General features: G+C 42.5%; 1 protein-coding gene across 1 annotated transcript in view; it reads right to left on the bottom strand.

Moving 5' to 3' along the window:
- The window catches only part of LOC105394979 (dedicator of cytokinesis protein 7), a 41117-nt gene that overhangs the window by 7278 nt on the left and 10920 nt on the right, over positions 1-22919 (bottom strand). Inside the window, exons 16-30 of the mRNA XM_048627263.1 lie at positions 22612-22780; positions 22009-22141; positions 21421-21520; positions 20182-20331; positions 18366-18543; positions 17550-17755; positions 15185-15366; positions 14456-14535; positions 13502-13678; positions 12399-12516; positions 10123-10274; positions 3522-3656; positions 2875-3012; positions 1971-2129; positions 1293-1469 (exon numbers count right to left, since the gene is read on the bottom strand). Of these exons, the coding sequence (XP_048483220.1) occupies positions 1293-1469; positions 1971-2129; positions 2875-3012; positions 3522-3656; positions 10123-10274; positions 12399-12516; positions 13502-13678; positions 14456-14535; positions 15185-15366; positions 17550-17755; positions 18366-18543; positions 20182-20331; positions 21421-21520; positions 22009-22141; positions 22612-22780 (2254 nt within the window). The remainder of the gene's footprint in view (positions 1-1292; positions 1470-1970; positions 2130-2874; positions 3013-3521; positions 3657-10122; positions 10275-12398; positions 12517-13501; positions 13679-14455; positions 14536-15184; positions 15367-17549; positions 17756-18365; positions 18544-20181; positions 20332-21420; positions 21521-22008; positions 22142-22611; positions 22781-22919) is intronic.

The raw sequence follows: 22919 nt of genomic DNA, 5'->3' as shown, positions 1-22919 counted from the left end.
TCCTAAAACACCTAGGTAATAAGTTTCATGGTTTTATCTTCAAAAATGACGCATACGAACCAAATGACAATGAGTGAAACCTCGTATTGAAAAGTACAGTCGTTTATTGGGTTGTTTTTGAGGAACTAAAATCTTACTGCAAAACATACAAACAATAAGTACATCAGCTAAAATCAAACCATACCGCGATGTATACGAACACCGGACAACGCCATTTAGGAGCGGACATAGCTACTATATAAATTAAACTTCTAAAACTCAACACCCATAAAACTTTCAACCCCTATATTACACCCCCACACTGGGATTTTTTTTAAATGCTAATTATTATTTTTTGTGATTATGTAGTGCTTAAATACAAAATATAATGTTTTTATCTTCAAAAATGACGAACTTCATACAAAATATGAACCCCTATTTCATCCACTCTCAGGTCGAAGTTTCAAAAACGCTAGAACAAAATGTTTAATTATTGCTCATCAAGTGCTTAAATATAAAGTTTATTTAAAAAAAGATCTACCCCGGCCGGGAATCGAACCCGGGACCTTCGGCATAGCAGTCAGGGTCACTAACCACTACGCCATCTTTTAAAATTAAGTATTCGCATACAACTTTTAACCCCCCCTTTTAACCCCTTACAACCTCCGTTTCGCAATAAAAAGTAGCCTATGTTCTTTCTCAGGGTCTAGACCATATGTATACCAAATTTCATTCAAATCCGTTCAGTAGTTTTGGCGTGAAAGAGTAACAGACAGACAGACAGACAGTTCCGGATATAACCAACAGATGGCACTAAAAGCGCAATACAGAGAGCTTGTATGGAACGGAGGCCAATTAATATGAAGATCCTACATCGCGGTATTAAAGTTTTTCAATTGTCTGAAATAAATACAAAACCTAATATGTTAAATCTATTCTATAGTAGGAGAGTCAGACATTGACTTTCGCATTTATAATATTAGTTAGGATGTACAACATACAATAGACATAGACATGCAATCTGTTTAAAATGGTCGCCGCTCGATTATCGAGCTGAAAGCCTGCGGGCCCACGCTTCGTTGGCTTGTTTGTAATATCTATTCAGTATATTTTCGTCACCCCAATGATTGTCAATTCGATACGTCTCCAACCCGCTTGCCAAGCATTGAGATTATGGCAATAACCCTCCGAAGACGCCTAATGCTTCAAGCTATTATTTATTATGTCATCAACGGCCGCTTTCGGTCATGGGCATCATGGCGCCAACCAAATATTAGTCATGTCATTTGGAACTCCTTCATCTTCACACTCACCTCCATGTGTTTCTGCGCCATGTTGCTGAGCCACGTAAGCCGCAGGTCCGGGCTGTGCTGGTAGCCGCGCGCGATGCGGTGCATCAGGTCCAGCAGCATCTCCGGGTCCTGCTGGAACTCCTTCATCTTCACCGTGTCCGACAGGATCATGTGCAGGTTGAACACTAGGTCTTTCACCTGGAAGAAGAAATGGGTATTGGAAATTGTTCGAGTCTTTCGAAAATGCCGCAGGCTTGCAGTGCTGTATGGTATGGCTCAGTATAATGCGTGCATTAATCGACCCAATCATAAAGTAGGTATACCTTAACTAATGCGTAGAAGTAAGTTAGTTTTATGTCAATAAGTGGAATATGTCAAAATAAATATTGTCAAAATAAGTGCTATGCCGCTCAATGGCTACTCGATTTTTACGGCAAGAGTGCGCTCTGAATCCGCTCTTTCAATCATAAATTATGCAACTTGCACAGATGGCCGTAATTTTAGACACAAAATTATTAGAAAGAAATGAGTCATTTGTGGCATCTAGTCATATTCTATGTTTGTGTTCGCACGCTTGTTGTGGCTAAGGTATTAGGGAAACTTTCAAAATCCTAAGTTTTCTGCTATACGAAATGGTATTAGCAATGGTGACATTTTGGACATGATATCATCTACTTGGACAGGATACTCATCATCTACCTGCTCCGGGAAGCTGGTGCCAGCCAAGTCCTGGTCGTGCTCGGCGTACGTGAGCATGGTCCGGAGCGCGCGGCGTAAAGAGTGCTCGCTCAGCGTGTCCCGAGTGCCGACCAGGGAGGAGAGAGACATCGTCATCTGCATCTTGACGCCGCTGAAGTTCTGCGGATGAAAGGGAGAGGAGGTTAATGTTGAAATTGGTAAAGCGATCGTGAAAAATACATAATCGATGATATGCACAGACTGAAGGGAGCGTTATGTTATAGAAAACGGCGTTTAAATGCTATAAAAAAATCATCACTCTAATATGTAGAAGACGGCAATTCAAATCCGCTCCGAATTCTTAAAGCTGTACTTACAAAAGTTCGCGACACAGCCTAGTATGTGCTAGTATCGAATACGATTGAAGTGAGACATAGCTCGGGAAAAATTATAGGTACGGTCAAAGGCAAGCTTTTGAGCGGGTGGCTTCTGGCAACTTGTTACATGACTCGCCGTAACATCCTATAGACCTGGTATACTCACTTGAGGCAGCGAGCGTGTAGAGCATGAGCGAATGAAGAGAAGCGTCAGACTGGTCTATCGTCGCCATCTATGTGCGATCATAGCATACACTTATGATCACGCGTCGTAAGAAGGCCGCTCAAAATCCTATAGACCACTGTATTTGACGGCCGACTGGTGTAGTGGTTGTGGTGTTGTTGGTGGTGTAGTGGTGACCCTGACTGCTAAGCCGAAGGTCCCGGGTTCGATTCCCGGCCTGGGGTGTTGATATTTATATTTAGTATGTATCTATCGTTATATTTGTGTAGATATATCAGCTGTCCGACTCCCATAACACAGGTTCTGCTTAGCTTGGGGTCGGATGGTGTGTGAGATGTCCCCACATATTTATTTATACACTCACCTGCGGCAGCGTGTAGTGCGTGCGCATGAGCGTGTACAGCGTGGCGGAGGCGTGCGCGCGCGAGGCGGCGTGCGCGGCGCCGCAGTGGGCGAGGACCACGCGGCACACGCGCCCTTCTACGCCGCATGCGCCGCCCAGCTGGGGAGGTGGGAATAGGTGGGTTATTTATGGAAATAGATCTGCAAAAATTCATTAAATTAGGCTTTGATTAGAGGAAAGATTGGTACACTATGTTGACAAGAAAGCTTTGCAGAGAAGATCAGAGAGTTTTGTAAATAAATTGTCTATGGTTTAATAGATGGAATCTCTTAATTTTTAATACAACAAAAACAAGGCAGGTAAAGCAAGGAAATATAAATATTGTCGTTGCCGGATAAAATCATGTCGTAACTCGAGACATCTCCTGGGTGAACGAAAGTTTTTCACTTCTTAAATAATCTAGTGAGTGTAAGTCTGCGGGTACGAAATTTGCGACGCGAGGAGCGACGGCGGTGCGGTGCCGTTACAACATCACCCGTTTTGTAAACATCGCTATGTTTTTAATGCATTTGATAACATCGCCGTCGCCCGTCGCAACTTTCGTACTCGCAGACTAAATCGGGCTGTGTTGATACTGATATTGTGGAAAATACACCATCTCAAATTACCTTAATGATGAGTGATCTGACGGTGGCCAGCATGTGCTGCAGCACGGAGACGCTCTGGGGGCGCTGCAGAGCGGCCAGCAGCACCTGCAGCGCGGCCGTGGCGACCGCCTGCCCGCACTCCAGCACGCTGCATGTCTAGCATGGAATACAAGGGTTAATACAGTGCAGCGATTATACACTCACGGGCAATGAAAAAGTTCCACCCACAAAATTACGACACCCAGTTCGGGCTGATTAGTCACCGTGACCGGTCGTCGCTCGCGCGCTCTCCAACTTTTTACGAGTTACCCTCATTGTGCGAATAATGGCATCGAACTTTGTTTTCGTATACAATTAAGTGATACTAGTGAGTGAACCCGTTTCTGACTACAGGAACAAATAACTATGTCCTCCCAAACGTTAAATAAAAACCCTAGTTACGCTACTGTAACTCAGTCAACAATGTTCCCAAAGAAAGACCAGGCTGTCATCCTGGATTCATTAGAAAATGTTCAGATTAAGGATTATGCGCAAGCCCTTGGAAAGATAGTTGACCCTTCCCAGATTCGATTCTTGTCAAGAATATCAAACAACAGGGTGTGCGTTTATTTATCTTCGAAGTCTGTTGCTGATGATATCGTGGAAAATAAGCAATTCATTACCATACAAAATCAAAGATTGCCTATCCGACCGCTCATAAACAGAAATAAACGAATAATTATTTCTAACGTATGCCCGATAATTCCACACAGTGAAATAGAAAAGCGACTTCAAGAAATGCAAATCACGCCAATGTCACCTATCTCTTTCCTTCGCGCTGGTATTAACGAAAACGGTTACAATCATATCTTAAGTTTCCGACGACAACTTTATGTAACACCCGAAGATTTCAATCGTCTCCCTGAAAAGGTATCGATAGACTTTGATGAGACAACATACTGGATATATTTCTCGTCAGATGCTATGACCTGTTTTATCTGCAAAAATGATGGCCACGTAGCGTCGAAATGCCCAGAAAACAATGAAGCTAGTAGTAGAAACAACATGGAGACTCAGAATACGGACACTCTTATCCCTAAACGGCCGCACCCACCGACGGAATCTTCTACCTCGAAAGAATGTATGGAGTCTGAAATTATAAATGAAGAGACTGCATTATCTATCGACAACAGTGGCGATGACTTGGACAACGTTTCCCTTTCCAGTTCAGACGAGGTTTACAAAACCGCAAGTGGGAAAAAACTTAAAAGAACACCCCATAGTGACTTGGACTCGATTAAGTGGGACCAAATTGATGATTTTATCGCAACTTCATCTAAAAATTACCCTCTCTCAGGAAAAGAAGTCAAAGAATACCTAGAAGATACATACGGGGTAAAAAATATTAAAGACATCACGTTTAGGTACACTGAAGAGATTGATACCTTAATTGAATTGTTAACTGACTTGATACCCAACATCTCATACCGTAGCGTGAAGAATAGACTGTCCCGTATTGTAAGTAAACTTAAAATTATAACTAGAAAGGCAAAGGTAAAGTGTACTGAAGAAGCTTCTGTCAATCCTACTGTTTAAATTTAAAGTATAGGTACAAATATTTCTAATCACCTTTTCATGTATAAAATACGTAGTAAGTACCTGTTTCTTTTTAATATAAATTAAGTAATGGCTAATAATAAGATAAATTTTAAACTCAACATTATTCAGTGGAACTGTCAAAGTTTGCTTCTAAAATTAAGTGATTTAGATTCTTATTTACAAAAGGAAAAGGTACATATATGCATTCTCTCTGAAACTTGGTTAAATGATGACAAACATATAAATGTGACGGGCTACTCTGTTTTCAGAAATGACCGAACAGATGGATATGGAGGCTTGGCTATTCTAGTCCACCAATCTATTTGTTGTTCACTTAAAACTTGTCCTTCTATTTACAATAATATTGATACCATATGTGTTGAAATCCTTAACAGTAGTAAACTACAACATATAATCGGCGTATATTCTCCTTCAAATATTCATGCAGGTACAGAAGATTATGATCAGAAAAAACTTTAATATTAGGAGATTTTAATGCTCACCATACGGCTTGGTCATATGCAACCGACACTCGGGGTAGACTCCTTTCAGACGCAAGTTTCAAACATAATTACGTTTTTCTTAACAATGGAGACTTTACCCGTTGCGTTAAAGTCAATGATCGTATAATTTGTACTTCACCTGATATCTCTTTTTGTAGTGCTGATCTTGCACTGGATTTTGACTGGAATGTGAGTAACGAATCTTTGGGTAGCGATCATCTTATAATCTCCATGAAAACGTTAGACACAACTCCAAACAATCCCGAACTCAGAAGAAATATAAAAAAAGCAAACTGGGTCGAGTATACACAACATATCCAATCAGCATGTGAGGATCTAGAATTGGTAGCCGATTTACAAGGTAACTACAATCATTTCTTACATGTAATTGAAGATAGTGCTAATATAAATATCCCGTTTGTTAAGTATAGTCCTAATCCTAACAAATTCAGGCCGAAACCTTGGTGGAATCCTGAACTGTCCAAAGCAGTTGCAGAGAGAAGGCTAGCTTTAAAATATTTTAGGAAAGCTCGCACTGTTGAAAATTATATGATATACAAAGAAAAGATTATTGCTGCTCGTAAATTAATAAAACAGATGAAGGGAAACGCTTGGCGGAGCTTTTGTGACAGTATCGATTCTAATATGTCAGTGCGTGAGGTTTGGAGGAAACTCAGATGGCTTAAAGGATACCGTAGCCCTAAAGAATATTTACAAGAGAGCGCAGCCATTCCTTTTTTAACCGAACTTGCACCAGACAGTGTCTCCTTACATCCAGGTCAGATTACTCATCATGATCCCAACTCTCTGCAACCTTTCACCTTGTCAGAATTAAACGTGATTCTTAAAAGGACGGATACTTCGACCGGTGTAGATAACATTACATATTCCATGATTACCCATTTGCCAAATAATGCGAAGGAATTATTATTACAAATATTTAATGATATATACAAAGGAGGTGAGGTACCGGATCAGTGGCGTAAGATCAAACTTATAGCAATTCCCAAAAGAAATCCAAATACCCTAAAATATCGCCCTATCTCAATGATCAACTGCCTATGTAAAACTTTTAATTTAATGATTACACGTCGCTTAGAATATTACTTTGAAAGAAATAAACTCTTCAATCCCAGTACTCTAGGTTTCCGTCGCGGACTTTCTTGTCAAGATAATTTAAGCAGATTTATAGTAGACACAGAGACTGCTTTTATTAACAGGCAATACGTTATGTGTGCCTATGGAGACATAAGTAATGCTTATAATAATGTAGCAATAGAACCTCTTATTTCATCGCTTATAGAATTAGGTGTCGATACTTTACTATGCAGATATATCAAGGAATTTCTTAAAGAACGCGAGTTGATTTATAGGCTTCGTGATGGTACTGAAATTAAAAGAATATGCAGACAGGGTTTGGCTCAAGGTGACCCTATGTCTCCAATCTTATTTAACATCGTCACAATTAAAATATGCAACACCCTTGTAAAAACAGTTAAGGTATCTCAATACGCGGATGATTTTGCCCTATATTGTATCAACGAAAATATTAATATTTGTATTGAAACGATCCAGTCAAGCCTCAATATCTTTAAATCCATGTTAGATAAAATTGGTTTAGAGTTAGCACTCTCCAAAACAAAATTATGCATACTTACAAGAAGATATAGGATTCCTGATATAATTGTTAAAGTGGATGACATCCAGATAGAAGTTCTCAATTGTGTCAAGTTCTTGGGTATTTGGGTGGATAGTCGTCTAAATTGGACCAGGCAAATCACGGAAATCGCTCAAAAATGTACAGCCTACGTCAATATTCTCAGTGCGCTAAGTGGAGCTAAATGGGGCGTACACCCGGTCCAGCTTAGACGACTATATATCGCTCTAGTACGCTCTAGACTTGATTATGGAAGTACGATGTATGGTAATGCCAGCCCCCGTCTCTTAAATAAGTTAGATGTGGTTCAAAATCAATGTCTTCGTTTTTGCGGAGGATTCATAAAAGATACTCCCATTTTCACAATGGAGAGTGAACTGTGTATACCGCATCTAAAATATAGAAGAGCATATCTTAGTGATAAATATTTCCTGAAGCTTTCCGCAAGACAATGTGATTATCTTACAAAACAATTAGAACGCTTAGATAATATGTTAAAGGTAGGTCTAAAGTACTGGCGTAAAAATCAGTTTCCATTGTTATTGGAAAGTTTCAGAAAATATTCTAACCTGCCTATGTCAAAATTCGTAATTCTGCCGCAATTCGAGCTTCCTTTCCCTGATAAAACACTTCCCTGGGACCAAATAATTATGACAAAAATTCACACTATTGACGAACCTAAAGCTAAATTATCAATACGAGATCTTAAACAACGTAGCGAAGAGGCTATTAACCAGTTATATAGAAATTTCTCTCACATATTCACCGACGGGTCTAAAACAACGGATGGTTCTAGTTGTGCATTCTACGATAAGGATGCTGATTTTGGGGCAAAGTTTCGTATTGAAAACTTTTGTATTCCTATTATGGGAGTGGAACTAGCAGCAATTAATGAAGCAGTTAATTATATGTGTTCGACAAATTATCATAAGATTGTAATTTTTACAGACTCCAAGAGCAGTCTTCAACATTTGTTAAGGTGTATAAAAGGCGACATTATCGGTAGAAAAGAAGCTTACCTCGTTATTAAATGTATCGCAAGGTTGATACGTAATGGGGCTGAAGTTCGCTTACAATGGGTTCCTTCCCATGTAGGTATTGCGGGAAACGAGACGGCTGACTCACTGTCGTCAGACGCTTTACGAAACGGTATTCCGCTTAATATACTACCACATTTTATGGATCATCTCCCACTGATTAAAAAGAACAACCATAGTGAATTTAAAACATATTTCAATGAATGTTCCAAAACTAAGGGAATTTGGTACAGAACCATTGTAAGCGAACCTCCGCGCACACCTTGGTTTTCCACATCAAATATGAATAGAAAAGAGTTGGTTTTATGTTTCAGAATCAGAACATCTCATATGCCATTCAATAAATTTAGTTTTAACATGAAAAAAAGGGTCAGTCCGAATTGTACTTTATGTGACAAGGAAGAGGATCTTGTTCACTTTGTTCTCGAGTGTAAAATTAACGAACAACCCCGACTTGATTTCTTACACGACACTCAGTGCACGGCCGGGGAGCTCCTCTTCCTCGTGCACGGCATCCTCAGCTCAAGCCTCACTCATGATCACAGTGGCCGGTTCCTTAGTTTTATCATTTACTCCCTAACCTTAAGACAAGATTATTATAAATCTGTAGGTTAAGTTCTACTCCCATAGTTGAACTACTAAGTACTATTTTTGTTAATTATTTAAGAATTGTTATTTTTTTTGTTAGTTTTTAAGCCGACTTAATCTTAGGATGTATGGCTTATAAAATAAATGAGATTATAAAAAAAAAAAAAATTACGACACCAAACAAACCAAATTATTTCAAAGGCTTATTTATTTATTTTTATTTTAACACTTTATTGTATACAAAATACATACTTAATTAAAAATTTCGACAAAATATTAAAGTTTTTAGTTGCTAATATCCTGATGCTTTGTTATATGTACTTCAATGTTGCAGAAGGCGTTATTAAGCTAGCCTTTTCCGTTTAGAAGTAATTAAGTCTTTTTCTCAGTGGAACGTTTTCATTGCCCGTTAGTGTATATTCCGTCACCCGGTGGGGCATCCGAAATACCGCTGGAAGAACGAAGTCGCCAAAGACCTGAAAGAGCTGAAAGTGTCCGACTGGAGACAATTGGCACAGAATAGAGAAGATTGGCGCACTTTAATGTCGGAGGCCAAGATCCACTGAGCTGAGCCAGCGGAGTCAGTAAGTAAATAAGTAGTAGCGATTATAAGATTTTAAAACATCCGTTTACGTTGCGTACCGTGAACTGTCACTGTCTATAAGGCAAATTTGTTAGTTCTAAAAGTGACTACGTTGGGGCTTTTCTTTTTCCATAAATGTTTGTGTAGTATCGAAAATAGCATCGAATTGCCACGTTAACCCGTGATAGGCCCTCAGGTTTTGAGGTTTTGCGTTACTAAATTTTGAAAGTTGTGTTCCAACAAACAGAATACAAAGTGGCGTCTCTAGCGAGAACCATGAAACTTTTGTGCACTTATTTATATAGAGTGTTGTGGACTGCCCTATATCCAACGATGGACGATTACAAGATGATGATTATAAAATCAGGACAAGGGGAGGAGCACGAAAGGAATCTCCTAGAGTGACATATTACCATTATAATATATACAAATACATTGGTTATACTGACTGGCCAAACCTTTCATTACAAACCCAGTCTACCTCTACATAGAGTTTACCGCCGTCACAACAAGAAGAATGATACATTTAACTGACCTTAATAATAATAATGATGATTTATTGACACCAGTTAACACGGGTACTTATACAAGAATAAAAGGGTATATAACAGTAGGTAGGTAGTAGTGGAATAGATAACAGCATTAGGTAGGTATGTACGTTGGTTCACAGCCTTACCTTAACAATAATCTCAATCGTATGCAGCAGCGTCATGGAGACCTCAGCGGCGAGGGCGGGGGCGAGCGCGGGGGGCGGCGGCGGCGCGGGGGGCGGGCGGCCCCAGCACTCCTTGCGCCAGCGCTCGCGCTTGCCGGACATCTGGGTGCCCGCTGCGGAGTTGTGATGGCATTTGTTACACTCATGTTTCTAGCTACAGATTTGTGGCTGCACTTGTTATTCATGTCATCATTTATCTTGCTGAGGATTATCGACAGAACTTATTTTATTACACCCGTGTTTCTGAGCTTGGTTGAATGTAGTGGGTTAAGGCAGGGTTTCTAAATTAGCGTTGTGTTTTTCTACTTTAAAAACGCGGTTTCCTAGAGAGTTTGGTTGCTTAATTGACGTTTCGGTAAATGTGCTAGAACGTTGTTTATACAGGGTGATTGGTAAGTCGATGTATTCCTTTAAATGGGTTGTAGTCGAAGGCATTTCCAGTCGATTGAACCCCATAATGCATTATCCGAAAGTCGACCATTTCTGAGTTATTTAAGTTTTAAGTTTTTTTAAGAATTTTGCCAAAATTTATGTTTAAAAGCAAAATATTTCTGAAACCAACGATTTTTTTAATACTTTTTTGATTGTTTTGCATTGGTGACACCTTAGTCAACTAATCATAATAATTAATTGCGTAATATTTAACTTAATTTAGACACAGTGCTTCAAAATAGATGAAACATAAAGAAAATTTTACGAAAGATGTAAACAGAAAAGCTAATTTATAAAAGAATTTTATCTGACAATTTTTCAGGCACTACAGCTTAAAAACATAATCAATTTAAAAGCTTTAAAATGACATATTCCAATCGATTTTGTTCCAATTTTAAGGTAAAAAGTATTGTAACTGGTCTTATCCGAACCGTTTACTAATTATTGTGTTCCAATAGTGCGGTTCCTTACATGCACAGATCTAGGACAAGGTTGTTTCACCGAAATAATGCTTGTCCGATAACACGGTTAGCCGATTGTAATTTTCAATTATGATTGGTAAAACAAAATAATTCTTCACAACCCGGTTCCATAAAACTACTGTTCGACGACGGTTAATTCGCCGAAAACATGATTGGCCTACTGGCCAATGCTACTTCACGTGACAATAGCACTGTTTGACAATGATTGTTTTAAATTCAACGTGTTCAAACACTGCCAAATATTTTAGCTGAAAAGTTTCACCGAATAGTGCTATAGGAGATGCAATTTGGTGGTTAAACAATTTGACAAACTGGGCAGTCGAAAAGCATTCTATCGTTGAATCTATCGTCATCAAAAAGTACTTTCGGCTAACCTTGTAAGTTATCGGACAAGCATTATTTCGGTGAAGCAACCTTGTAGTCGATCTGTGCCTTTGAGGAACCGCGCTATCGGAGAACAATAATTAGCAAACGATTCGGAGCTCTAAAAAGTCCAGTTATAAGACATTTTACCTTAAAATTTAAACAAAATGTAGTTCCTTTCCCTACTGAGATTTGTCCGCCTATGCGGTTGTTTTGGCTATATCTTGGTCATACCTTAATCGATTTGAGATTTGAATATGTCATTTTAAAGCTTATAAATTGATTATGTTTTTAAGTTGTAGTGCCTGAAAAATTGTCAGATAAAATTCTTTTTTAAATTAGCTTTTTTGTTTTCATCTTTCGTAACATTTTCTTAATGTTTCATCTATTTTGAAGCACTGTGTCTAAATTAAGTTAAATATTGCGCAATTAATGATTATGATTAGTTGAATAAGGTGTCACCAATGCAAAACAATAAAAAAAGTATTTAAAAAATCGTTGGTTTTTAAATATTTAGCTTTTAAACATAAATTTCGGCAAAATTCTTAAAAAAAACTTAAAACTTAAATAACTCAGAAATGGTTGACTTTGGGATAATGTATTATGGGTTTCAATAGACTGGAAACGACTTCGTCTACAACCCATTTAAAGGAATACATCGACTTTCCAATCACCCTGTATAAACAAAGTTATATAATGTGCAACAGAGCGTTTGGTTCGCTTATGTGTAAAGGTGCTAGACTCATCATATTTTGACAATCAACGAATATTTGTTACATTTGATGTGCAATGCCAACAGATACAAAAAAATTTGCTTAGAAAAGTTGCTGTATGACGAGACTTATAACTGTATGACATGAAGATAGGCTACCTGCTGTGCACCTAATTTTTGTTGTTATGTGTTTTTCCGTTTTGTGCATTCTTGAAGGCGAATAAACTATTTCTATCTTTATATGTTACCCTTCCTCCTCATGATGAAGTCCTCCCTGGCGGAGCCCTGGCCCAGGATGACGTCCTCGAGCCGCGCCTTGATGTCGCCGCCGGTTTGCTGAGTGCGCTGCATCGTTTCTTTGCGACCCTGGTGACGAGATACAGGTTTTGTTAGGAAAGCTCTATATATCGTCGCCACCCTTTGTTGTACTTATATTTGTACAATAAAGAGTTATATACTTATTGTAAATATACTTTGTCCATCTTACCAATGCTTGACATTCGAAATACCATACACATTTTATGACTCCCAAGGAAAACCATCTTTACTTAACAGACATAAGCGAACGTCAAAAAACCATTAGTAAGATGGACAAAGTATGGTGGCAAATAATGCAATATTGACATTTATTTATATTGTACAATCAGGTTTACTTTAATCTAAAATGAGTTTCTAACAGTCAATTTGAAGAAGGTATATGAGCTTTAGAAAGTAGAGCGCATGGTGATTATTACAGAATGGACAGTAGGGCGGAGAAGGACGGAGTATCATCAGACCTATGATTAGAGTGCGATAGAGCGTGACAACATGCGTTGCCGCCATCTTCTGTGGCTTAATGTACTGTCGTTGCATGTACCTTGTACTGGCGGCGCATATACCTCGAACTGGTCATGCATGTACAGCGAGCCCACGCACGCCGCCAGCGCCGAGTCTGAGGACCACTTGAGCACCCGCATGTAGCTTGTACTGGCGCTGACTGTACCTTGTACTGTCGGTACACATACCTTGTACTGGCGCTGACTGTACCTTGTACTAACTTTGCATATACCTTGTACTAGCTCTACATATACCTTGTACTGGTGGTGCGCGAAGCAGCGGTGCACGAGCTGCAGCAGCGCCAGCAGCCGGCGGCGCGACAGCGAGCCCACGCACGCCACCAGCGCCGAGTCGGATGACCACTTGAGGACCCGCATGTAGCTTGTACTTGCGCTGCATGTAGCTTGTACTGGTGTTACATATACGTTGTACTGGCGCTGCATGTACCTTGTACTGGTGTTGCATATACCTTGTACTAGCTTAACATATACCTTGTACTGGCGACGCATATACCTTGTACTAGCTCTACATATACCTTGTACTGGTGGTGCGCGAAGCAGCGGTGCACGAGCTGCAGCAGCGCGAGCAGCCGGCGGCGCGACAGCGAGCCCACGCACGCCGCCAGCGCCGAGTCTGAAGACCACTTGAGGACCCAGCAGACGAGGAGCAGCAGGTTGCGGGAGGTCTCGCTGTTGAATGGGGCTCGGGAAGGCTAGAGAAGAAAAATAAATAATTATTATGTATTTTACAGGACTACGCATGTATACCAAAGTAAAAAGGTGCCTGGGACGGCTGTTAAGGGAAGATAAACAATGTTTATTTTAAAGGTAGTCGTATGTACGTATAACAAGGTAGATAGTAAAAATAAACCTATTGACAATTTGGCAGAAGGTATTTATATTTAATGTTTTGATAGATAATCTACAGGATTGTGCATGAAAGAGGTAATCCAAGCGACAGTAACACAGCTTGTTATTGGTAAAATCATTAGAATTAGACATAGGCCCTTCCATATAACCGTCATGTATAATGACGTAAAATCATCCATGCATAATTATTATATCACACTTAAAAACATATGTTTTGTTTTAAAATATGTCGTGATAAATTAGCGTCAATTCACACGTACCACAACCACACCACGTCGCAGCGACATAATGTGGTCAAGCTGTGGTTACGTGTGAATAGTGTGACAGCGGCTTTTTGCAGTTGCGTTGTGGCAGCGACAAAATGTCGATGTGGTTGTGTTGTCGCTGTCGTTGCGATGTGGTAACCACGTGGTCGTATGCATTTAATAGGGAGAGGAGGTGGCCGCGGTGCCGCCGCCGCGTGGCGGCGTTGCCGACGCGATGTGGTTGCGATGTGGTCGTATTACACAGGTGGTCGATGACAACGGCAAAATGTGGCACGTGTGAATTGGATTATTCATTTTCAATACAAAATATACGCCCGACCACACGGCGTGGTTGTGGCTGTACTTAGTACTTACCGGCTTGTTTTCTCCATCCGGCGACGCGGTCGGGTAGAACTGATCGAGGAAGTCCAAGTCATTGTCCAGCGGCAGTATATCTGTAAGTAACAAGTAAAAACATTAATTTTCTCATTATTTGCAGTACTTTAGATGTTGCAACAGTTTTGTAGGGGCTTTTACCGGCTATGCAGTACAGTATGCTATATGTAAGAGTGAATGTACAACTTACTATGTACTGTTGGTATTTCTAATTTCCTAGCACGACTATGCTGCCGACAAGCATCTCTGATCTACTTGGTGGGACGTTAGCAACGCTAGGAAACAGCTGTGCCATGTGTAAAAGTGTATTTCGCGCATGTCTAACTTTAAGAACTAAGGAACTAAGTCAAATTACCGCTACTGCTGTTCCCGGGGCGGCTCAGCAGCGGGCAGGCGTCCATGGCGACGCTCAGTAGCGGCATGTAGAGCGCGGCCACGCGGGCCCTGTTCTCCGCCGACAAGAGGCGAGGGTCTCCGTCGTGTGACGTCAGAAGCGTTACACTATAGGTTTGCTATGTGTAAAAGTGAATTTTGTGTGCCAAACCTATAGTGTGCTATATGCTAAAGTGAATTTTGTGTGCCAAACCTATAGTGTGCTGTACGTAACAGTGAATTTTGTGTGCCAAACCATAAGTATACTATACGTAACAGTGACTTCTGTGTGCCAAACCTAAAGTGCGCTATATGCAACAGTAAATCTCCACTGACCGCTGCTAGCGTTCCCGGGGCGGCTCAGCAGCGGGCAGGCGTCCATGGCGACGCTCAGTAGCGGCATGTAGAGCGCGGCCACGCGGGCCCTGTTCTCCGCCGACAAGAGGCGAGGGTCTCCGTCGTGGGATGTGAGCAGGGCGAGGATAGAGCTGACTGCCGCGTTCTGGAGCACTGGGCTTCTGTTGAGGGAAACAAGAACAGTTGTTAATTTATATGATTAAAGAGTTTTAATCATATTTAATAAGATTGCATGTTTTTCGGCAACGAAGTTTATTTCATTCGGTCCATTTGTTCACTTATTCACTATAAATTCCTGTCATTCATTTGTTTCATTCACTCACGGCAGGTCCAGGGCGGCGATGGACAACATTTCATTTTCTTTACCCTATATTTTTATTAGTTATTCGGAAAGTTTATAGAAAATTAGTGGACCCGTATTTTTTATTTGGTATATACATAAATTTTTGCATGTTATTTTTAACTTTAAAGTTAATTATTTTAAAACCGGAAGTGACGTCACATATTAGGCTCAATTTTTATTTTTGTCTATTGCCTGAGTCGAAAAAAAAACCATAAATGACACTGACAAGTGACATTTAAACTTTGTTTACATGCCAACCAACAAATGGGTCATTTTCAAATGACCTTGATATTTCTAATGATGGAAAGTAGGTACTTATCATGTAAAAAAATAAGCAGAAGCATTTTTTCAGCTGTGTAGGCGGTGGCATGCTCTGGGACATATTATATAGAGGTCATCTCTTAATAATAAATAAAAAAAATAGTCAGAAAGTGTCAGAACAGAATTAATGAAAATGACCCAAATAAACAACAACGTCACGATAAAACGTCAACGTCAATAAAAAATTAAAGTGACAGTTACTTTGTTTTTAAATCTATAGGCTTTGATCATCAAAATGCATCGCACCTGATGCATGACGTCATCAGCACTTTTTTACTATTTTATGATTTTCTCGAAAATGATACATCCAAAAAATACAAAAACATTTTTTTTGTGGCCTTTAGAGCTAAATCTCGAAATGGTTTTCGATTTATAGCAGCTTTAGTTTTTTGAAATGTTGTCCATTCATTTAGAAGTATATCACATGAATACACTTACAGCAAAAAGCGTGACGCGCTCGTGTCTGTTACATCTTCTACTTCTTCGTCAATCCCGTTACTCCTCCGAGGAGTCTGGGGCTGACACCAGGCGCTTCCATCCTTCTCTGTCGTGGGCCAGCAAGTTGAGCTGTGGCCACGACTTCCCTTTCTCTTGGGCCTCACTGTATATACATATGTCTGTTACATACTCACGGTTTATCCATATGGCTGTGTAGTTTTAAGTACGTACTAGTTTTCATTCATTCGCTCGACGAGTCACGCATTTCATATGATGATGAGCGCAGGCTAGGATATCTTCCCCCCGTATACATATTGTGGGCTAGACAACGGTAGACAATGGTGAACGAAACAAAGAATAAAGAAAGACCAAACTTACGGCAGATCCAGTGCAGCGGCCACATCGCTCAGCAGCAAACTACCGAAAGGTCTGCTGAAAAACAGCGCTGTGGCCTTATATTCTACAGCACATGCTGCCTTATTGACCCTCTGGACAGAACCCTTCAATATTATTTTTGGTCCCGTATTGTCATTGCCCGTATTTCTGTTGTTAACAACTTGACAGTGTGTCATATAAAGTAATGTAAACAAAAGTTTCTATATCTTGTACTATAACACACTCACGGCAGATCCAGCGCAGCGGCCACATCGCTCAACAAGGCGGCGGGCAGGTAGTGCGCGGCGCGGAAGGCGGCGCTGAGGGCGGGCGCGGCGCATGACGAGGCCGACACGCGCGAGGAGAGCGGCGAGGGCGGGCGGGGGCGAGGGCGGGCGGGAGCGAGGGCTCCCGTATGCATAGACAAATGCATTATCTACTAAGGCTGTTTTTAACAGCATGCGGATTTCATCAAGAACGCGGGATGGCACGCCATTTTCGCGCGACTCGCGTAAATATTCCACGCGTTACAATGAATACTTGTATGAACGCGTGCGTGATCGAATGATAAAAACAGCCTTAGTAGATAATGCGTTGGTCTATGCATACGAGGTCCATATAGTTACTACTGACTACGCTTTCTGGGATTACAGTCGTGAGTATATAATATCTATGTATGTATAACACACTCATGGTAGATCCAACGCAGCAGCTGCGTCGCTCTTAGCTAGTACCGTATTGACCTCTAGACAGCACCGTTTTATGTTACTTTTGGACCTGTATTGTCATATCATGTGTTTTTGTTGTGGTCAGCGTTTCATTGTTTTTATCTTTTGTCACGTGTTTATCTTTATTTATTACACTCACGGCAGATCCAGCGCAGCAGCCACATCGCTCAACAAGGCGGCGGGCAGGTAGTGCGCGGCGCGGAAGGCGGCGCTGAGGGCGGGCGCGGCGCACGACGAGGCCGACACGCGCGAGGAGAGCGGCGAGGGCGGGCGGGAGCGCGGGGCGGGCGGCAGGCTCAGCGGGACCAAGTGCTCGTGCGAGCAGATTATGCGCATGAAGTTTAGCTGTGGAGGTGAGGTTAGGGATTATTAAAGTTAAAATTGGGGTTCTGAAGTTCTATCTATCTATCATTGATATGATTGATTGAGCTGATTTTCCGCATTTAGCCTCTAAGGTGGGCCATTATGCGTGAAATACCACCCAAGCTCACGCCTATAAGCCAGTAGACGACCTAGGTTGCTTATGAGTCATAAGCAAGTTATGACTCTTCCGTGACGCTGGAGATCCGAGGGTTCTGAAGTTTCTAGCGCATGTTCTTTTCAGTAGACTATAAGAGCCCTTATAACTTAAGTTCAATATCATTATGATGAATAGTTTTAAGGCAAGAGTTATTCTTTCTGGTGCGTATGTGGACTGTATATCTGAAATGAAGCCTTAAATCAAGACAAAATCTGCTATGCGGTCTCTTGTCTACCAAAGGATAATAACCCCCTAACAACTAAGACACGGACCTTGTAATGCACGAGCACGACGGCGTCGGGCAGCGAGGCGATCTTGGCGGCCACCTGCTTGCAGTAGCCGCGGGTCAGGGCCAGCACCCAGCCGCTCCCGCTATACTGAGCTAGTCTACATAGCTATATCCTGTATATACATAGCGACAAACAGCACACTCGCCTTGTAATGCACGAGCACGACGGCGTCGGGCAGCGAGGCGATCTTGGCGGCCACCTGCTTGCAGTAGCCGCGGGTCAGGGCCAGCACCCAGCCCCGGTCGGCTATGCTGAGCAAGTCGAAGAGGAAGAAGGCCAGGCTGTTGTTCAGGCTTTGGGTTAGGCGGCTGTTCTTTTCGTATCTGTGGAAGAGGGAGTTTTTGTTAGCTGTGTTGTTTGGGCGGAGGAAGCATTGAATAAAATTCTGTAAGGTTGTCGCGAAAGTGTAAATTTATCTTAATTTTTCGATGTACCTTTAGTGTCGCTTAACATTAAAAAAGCTTAAACGAAAGTAATTGTGGTATTGACCGTAGCTATAATAACCAGAGTATTTTGCATTGTTTATTTCCGGATGGCGTCCAATGAGACCCATGAAAGATCAATTTATTTATCGTTCGTTAAGAGTAACATTACCATAATCGGGTAACGTTACTAAAATTGGGGGCATTTAGTGTCGGCATTTTGTAAGTGGACCTTGTTTATTGCTCGCATTGTCTATAACTACATATTTGGCGATGATCTCGGCGGTGACGTTGTTGACGAGCGTGGTGACGTCATCGGTGTAGTGGGCCGGGAAGCGCGCCTTGCGGGCCGCCGCGCGCGCGCCCACGCCAGCCACTCCACCATCGACTTTATCATCAGCTACAGAAGTGTCATAGTCCAACCACACTCAAGCGCAAGGTCTCAGCGTGTTTAAGTTAGAGATTTTAGTTCTTATATGTTTCACTAGATGGCGGTGTCGTCACCATTTGTACATCGCAGTATGGTTTGGTGTCTCAATCTAGCTATATGCCTTAAGTTCTTATTAAAAGCGTGCGAACCTATAAATTGTGTATAAATTATCTACCGCGCGAATATATACTCGCAAAGTTCACACTTTCAATTAAAAAAAAATATCCAGAAATTTACGTACCGTACGCGTTATTATTCTGTGTAGCAGTCAAGAAGCGCCGCGAAGCGGCGAAGAGCACATTCTTCAGACTAGCTAGATCCACACACGCGGATAGCCGAATAGTTCCCGGAGTTGCGATGTAGATATGTGTCGCGCAAGTGTAGATATGCTATTAATGCTATAAGAGTATACTACATGACTACATACTTGGCGATGATCTCAGCGGTGACGTTGTTGACGAGCGTGGTGACGTCATCGGTGTAGTGGTCCGGGAAGCGCGCCTTGCGGGCCGCCGCGCGCGCGCCCGACCACGACAGCCACTCCACCATCGACTTTATCAACAGCGAGACAAGTGTCATAGTTCAACCACACTCAAGCGCGAGGTCTCAGCGTGTTTATGTTGTTAATCGACTTTATCATCAGCTACAGAAGTCTCATAGTCCAACCACACTCGAGTGAGGTCTCAGCGCGAGTATAGGTATACTCGCAAATTGCGTGAACTGTTTGCGTTCTGGGCGAGAATATACGGCACCTACTGCTCCTTAAGTTAGTCCATCTTGTTATCTTTAATTTTAACGTCACAAAATACTTATAAGCACAAAAACCGCTGTTTTCTTACTATTCCAAACGTAATTTTGCATATTGTAGGTAAGGTTACAACCGAAAATCGCATTGAAAATAAATATGTACATTACGGAAATGTCGCATTCGCGTTTGTATTTTGTATCGCAAACAAGATGCGCCGCGAAGCGGCGAAAAGCATATCCGGATTAGATTCAACCTCTCGAATTACGGATGGTTCCTAAGTTCGCAGGAGGTTCTCTTTAAGGTGTAGCTTTGCTATAATATATAAAATATGATGTAGCGTTACTACTCTATAACTACATACTTGGCGATGATCTCGGCGGTGACGTTGTTGACGAGCGTGGTGACGTCATCGGTGTAGTGGTCCGGGAAGCGCGCCTTGCGGGCCGCCGCGCGCGCGCCCGACCACGACAGGTATTCCACCATGGATTTGATCATCAGCTCGAAGAATGCCCTGGGAAAAACAAATTGTTATTTATCTTAATTACCTATATTATATATCTACTACGGTGTTTCGAAAATATCATTTTAGCCGTAAACTGGTTTCATGTAGGTCACACAGAAGGGCTAGTACGGGGCGCATTTAAGACGTGACATAAGTTTTGCATCGCCGTCACTCACATCGCGCAGCCTCAAGAGTGAGCGCGACGGGGAACCCTTGTCACGTCTTATTAGCGGTCTTTGCTTCAGGGCCGGGTTATTATAGCTACGACTTTTGTAATTTCTGGTATAAATTCAACAAAAAGGCAAACATAGCTTGATGAACTTTAGCCCGCTGGAGCGACGATATGAGAAAGGTAGTAATGTGACAAAGAATTCGATTCCAGAGTGTTCTTTTGCGGATGATGTTGATGATACCGGATCCTGCCTGCTCCCTAGCTTTTCAGGTTTGGTTTCAGCTAGTGACTTAAGTATTTTGTTTGCTTTAGCATCGGTGTCCTAAACTCCTGAAGAAATTAAAATACATCTGTTACATTTTTATTTCAATTTCAAGTAGTCATTGCGAAGTGCAAGGTAATAAGAGTTAACACTGACCATGAGTTGTGCATGGCCAGGTCGCGCGTGGCGCCGCTGGCCACCATCCACTGCAGCGCCAGCTCCTCGTGCAGCACCTTGCAGGACCCGTCCACCAGCACTGCGGGGCTGTATGTATAGTACTGACCATGAGTTGTGCATGGCCAGGTCGCGCGTGGCGCCGCTGGCCACCACCCACTGCAGCGCCAGCTCCTCGTGCAGCCCCTTGCAGGACCCGTCCACCAGCACTGCGGGGCTGTATGTATAGTACTGACCATGAGTTGTGCATGGCCAGGTCGCGCGTGGCGCCGCTGGCCACCACCCACTGCAGCGCCAGCTCCTCGTGCAGCACCTTGCAGGACCCGTCCACCAGCACTGCGGGGCTGTATGTATAGTACTGACCATGAGTTGTGCATGGCCAGGTCGCGCGTGGCGCCGCTGGCCACCACCCACTGCAGCGCCAGCTCCTCGTGCAGCACCTTGCAGGACCCGTCCACCAGCACTGCGGGGCTGTATGTATAGTACTGACCATGAGTTGTGCATGGCCAGGTCGCGCGTGGCGCCGCTGGCCACCACCCACTGCAGCGCCAGCTCCTCGTGCAGCACCTTGCAGGACCCGTCCACCAGCACTGGGGGTAAATAGAATAGGTTAGATGGGTTTGGAGAAGGAATGTCTTGTTAGAATGGGGTGTACGAGTTACGTTGTAGAACGGATATGGTCACTGGTTTTACTTTCGCTTATTTTATACGGAGGATTTGTTCTAAATACAAACTAGACGCATTCCTTCAGCGCCTTATAAAGCTCTAATGGGAATGGGGCCTAGACTTCGTCAACCTACGGCCTCCGTATGGAAATTTAGGTCCCGTCTACCAAACTGCAAATCGGCGCTCTCCTGTGCTACACTTTCAAGTGGGAGGGATATCTCTATGGATGCTCTGTTTGTCGATGACATTAGTCATGACATGAATCATGATATCCTGATTACACCTACTGAATAGAGTGGCCGAGACAGTTTCCTTGGCCAAGCACTCGATCAATTGCTACCCGTTCATTGGTCGAGGATCGGCCGAGGATACTGTCCCACCACTCTACTCGTGCTAGATGTAACAAGGGTACCAGTAGGCGGCAGCGGCAGCCCCACGTCCTGGTCGGTGAGCGCGGGGCGCGGGATCTGGCACTGGTACTGGATGTACGTGCTCAGGATGGACGAGCGGTTGTGCGCGTCACATGTCGCGCCTTCGTTCATGTTCTGTGGGTTAGAGAGATTTATTATTGTTAATAGGTACATTATTTAAACAAACTATTGTATTCAGCAAGCAGCTCTAGGGGAGTCATTGCATAAATTGAACGAACGAATGAACGATCGGGAGCTGTTGTACAATCGGTACGCTCATTACAACGAAATAGAGTCGCGGCTAGCGTATTAAACATTCCGTTTGCGTGTAAATTTTCGTTACTTTTTCGATTTACATAGTGACACTCCTCATGTATCTGAAAAAGACCACCTGAAAACCAGCAATCATTATCTCCTGCCGCATAGATAATTTTAGCTTCTCAGAGGTCTGAATTTATTCTCGGAGTGCAACCCCACCCCGACCTAGCAAAGACTATAGGCCGCTCTTTAGCTCGAACATCCTTCAAAGTCACAATACTCTATTAGTCATGTTTATAAGTCACACTACCACATCATTTATACAATATACAGCTACAACAGCTCACAGTGATGTCAGTGAAGAGCTGCGCGAGGCACGTGAAGGCGTCCTGCGCTATGTTGAGCGGCGCGCCGGCCAGCGCGGGTGACGTCACCAGCAGCGCCACCAGCTTGTCCAGCAGCACGCTGCTGTAGCGGGCGAGGGTTTGTACGTTGGCTGTCGGGAGTTCTGCTATGCTGTGGGGGGGAAGATGAGGTTAAATTGGATGTCGGCAGTTCTGCTATGCTGTTGGGGGAGAAGATGAGGGTTAAGATTTTGCTTTCCAGTGCTATGAAATGGTACCAACTTTTGGTGGCATATGGGAAAGATGAAAAA

This window comes from Plutella xylostella, chromosome 4, assembly GCF_932276165.1.
Source record: "Plutella xylostella chromosome 4, ilPluXylo3.1, whole genome shotgun sequence".
NCBI classification, from domain to species: domain Eukaryota; kingdom Metazoa; phylum Arthropoda; class Insecta; order Lepidoptera; family Plutellidae; genus Plutella; species Plutella xylostella.
Note: the sequence above shows the minus strand (reverse complement) of the source record. Positions and strands in the feature narration are given on the sequence as shown.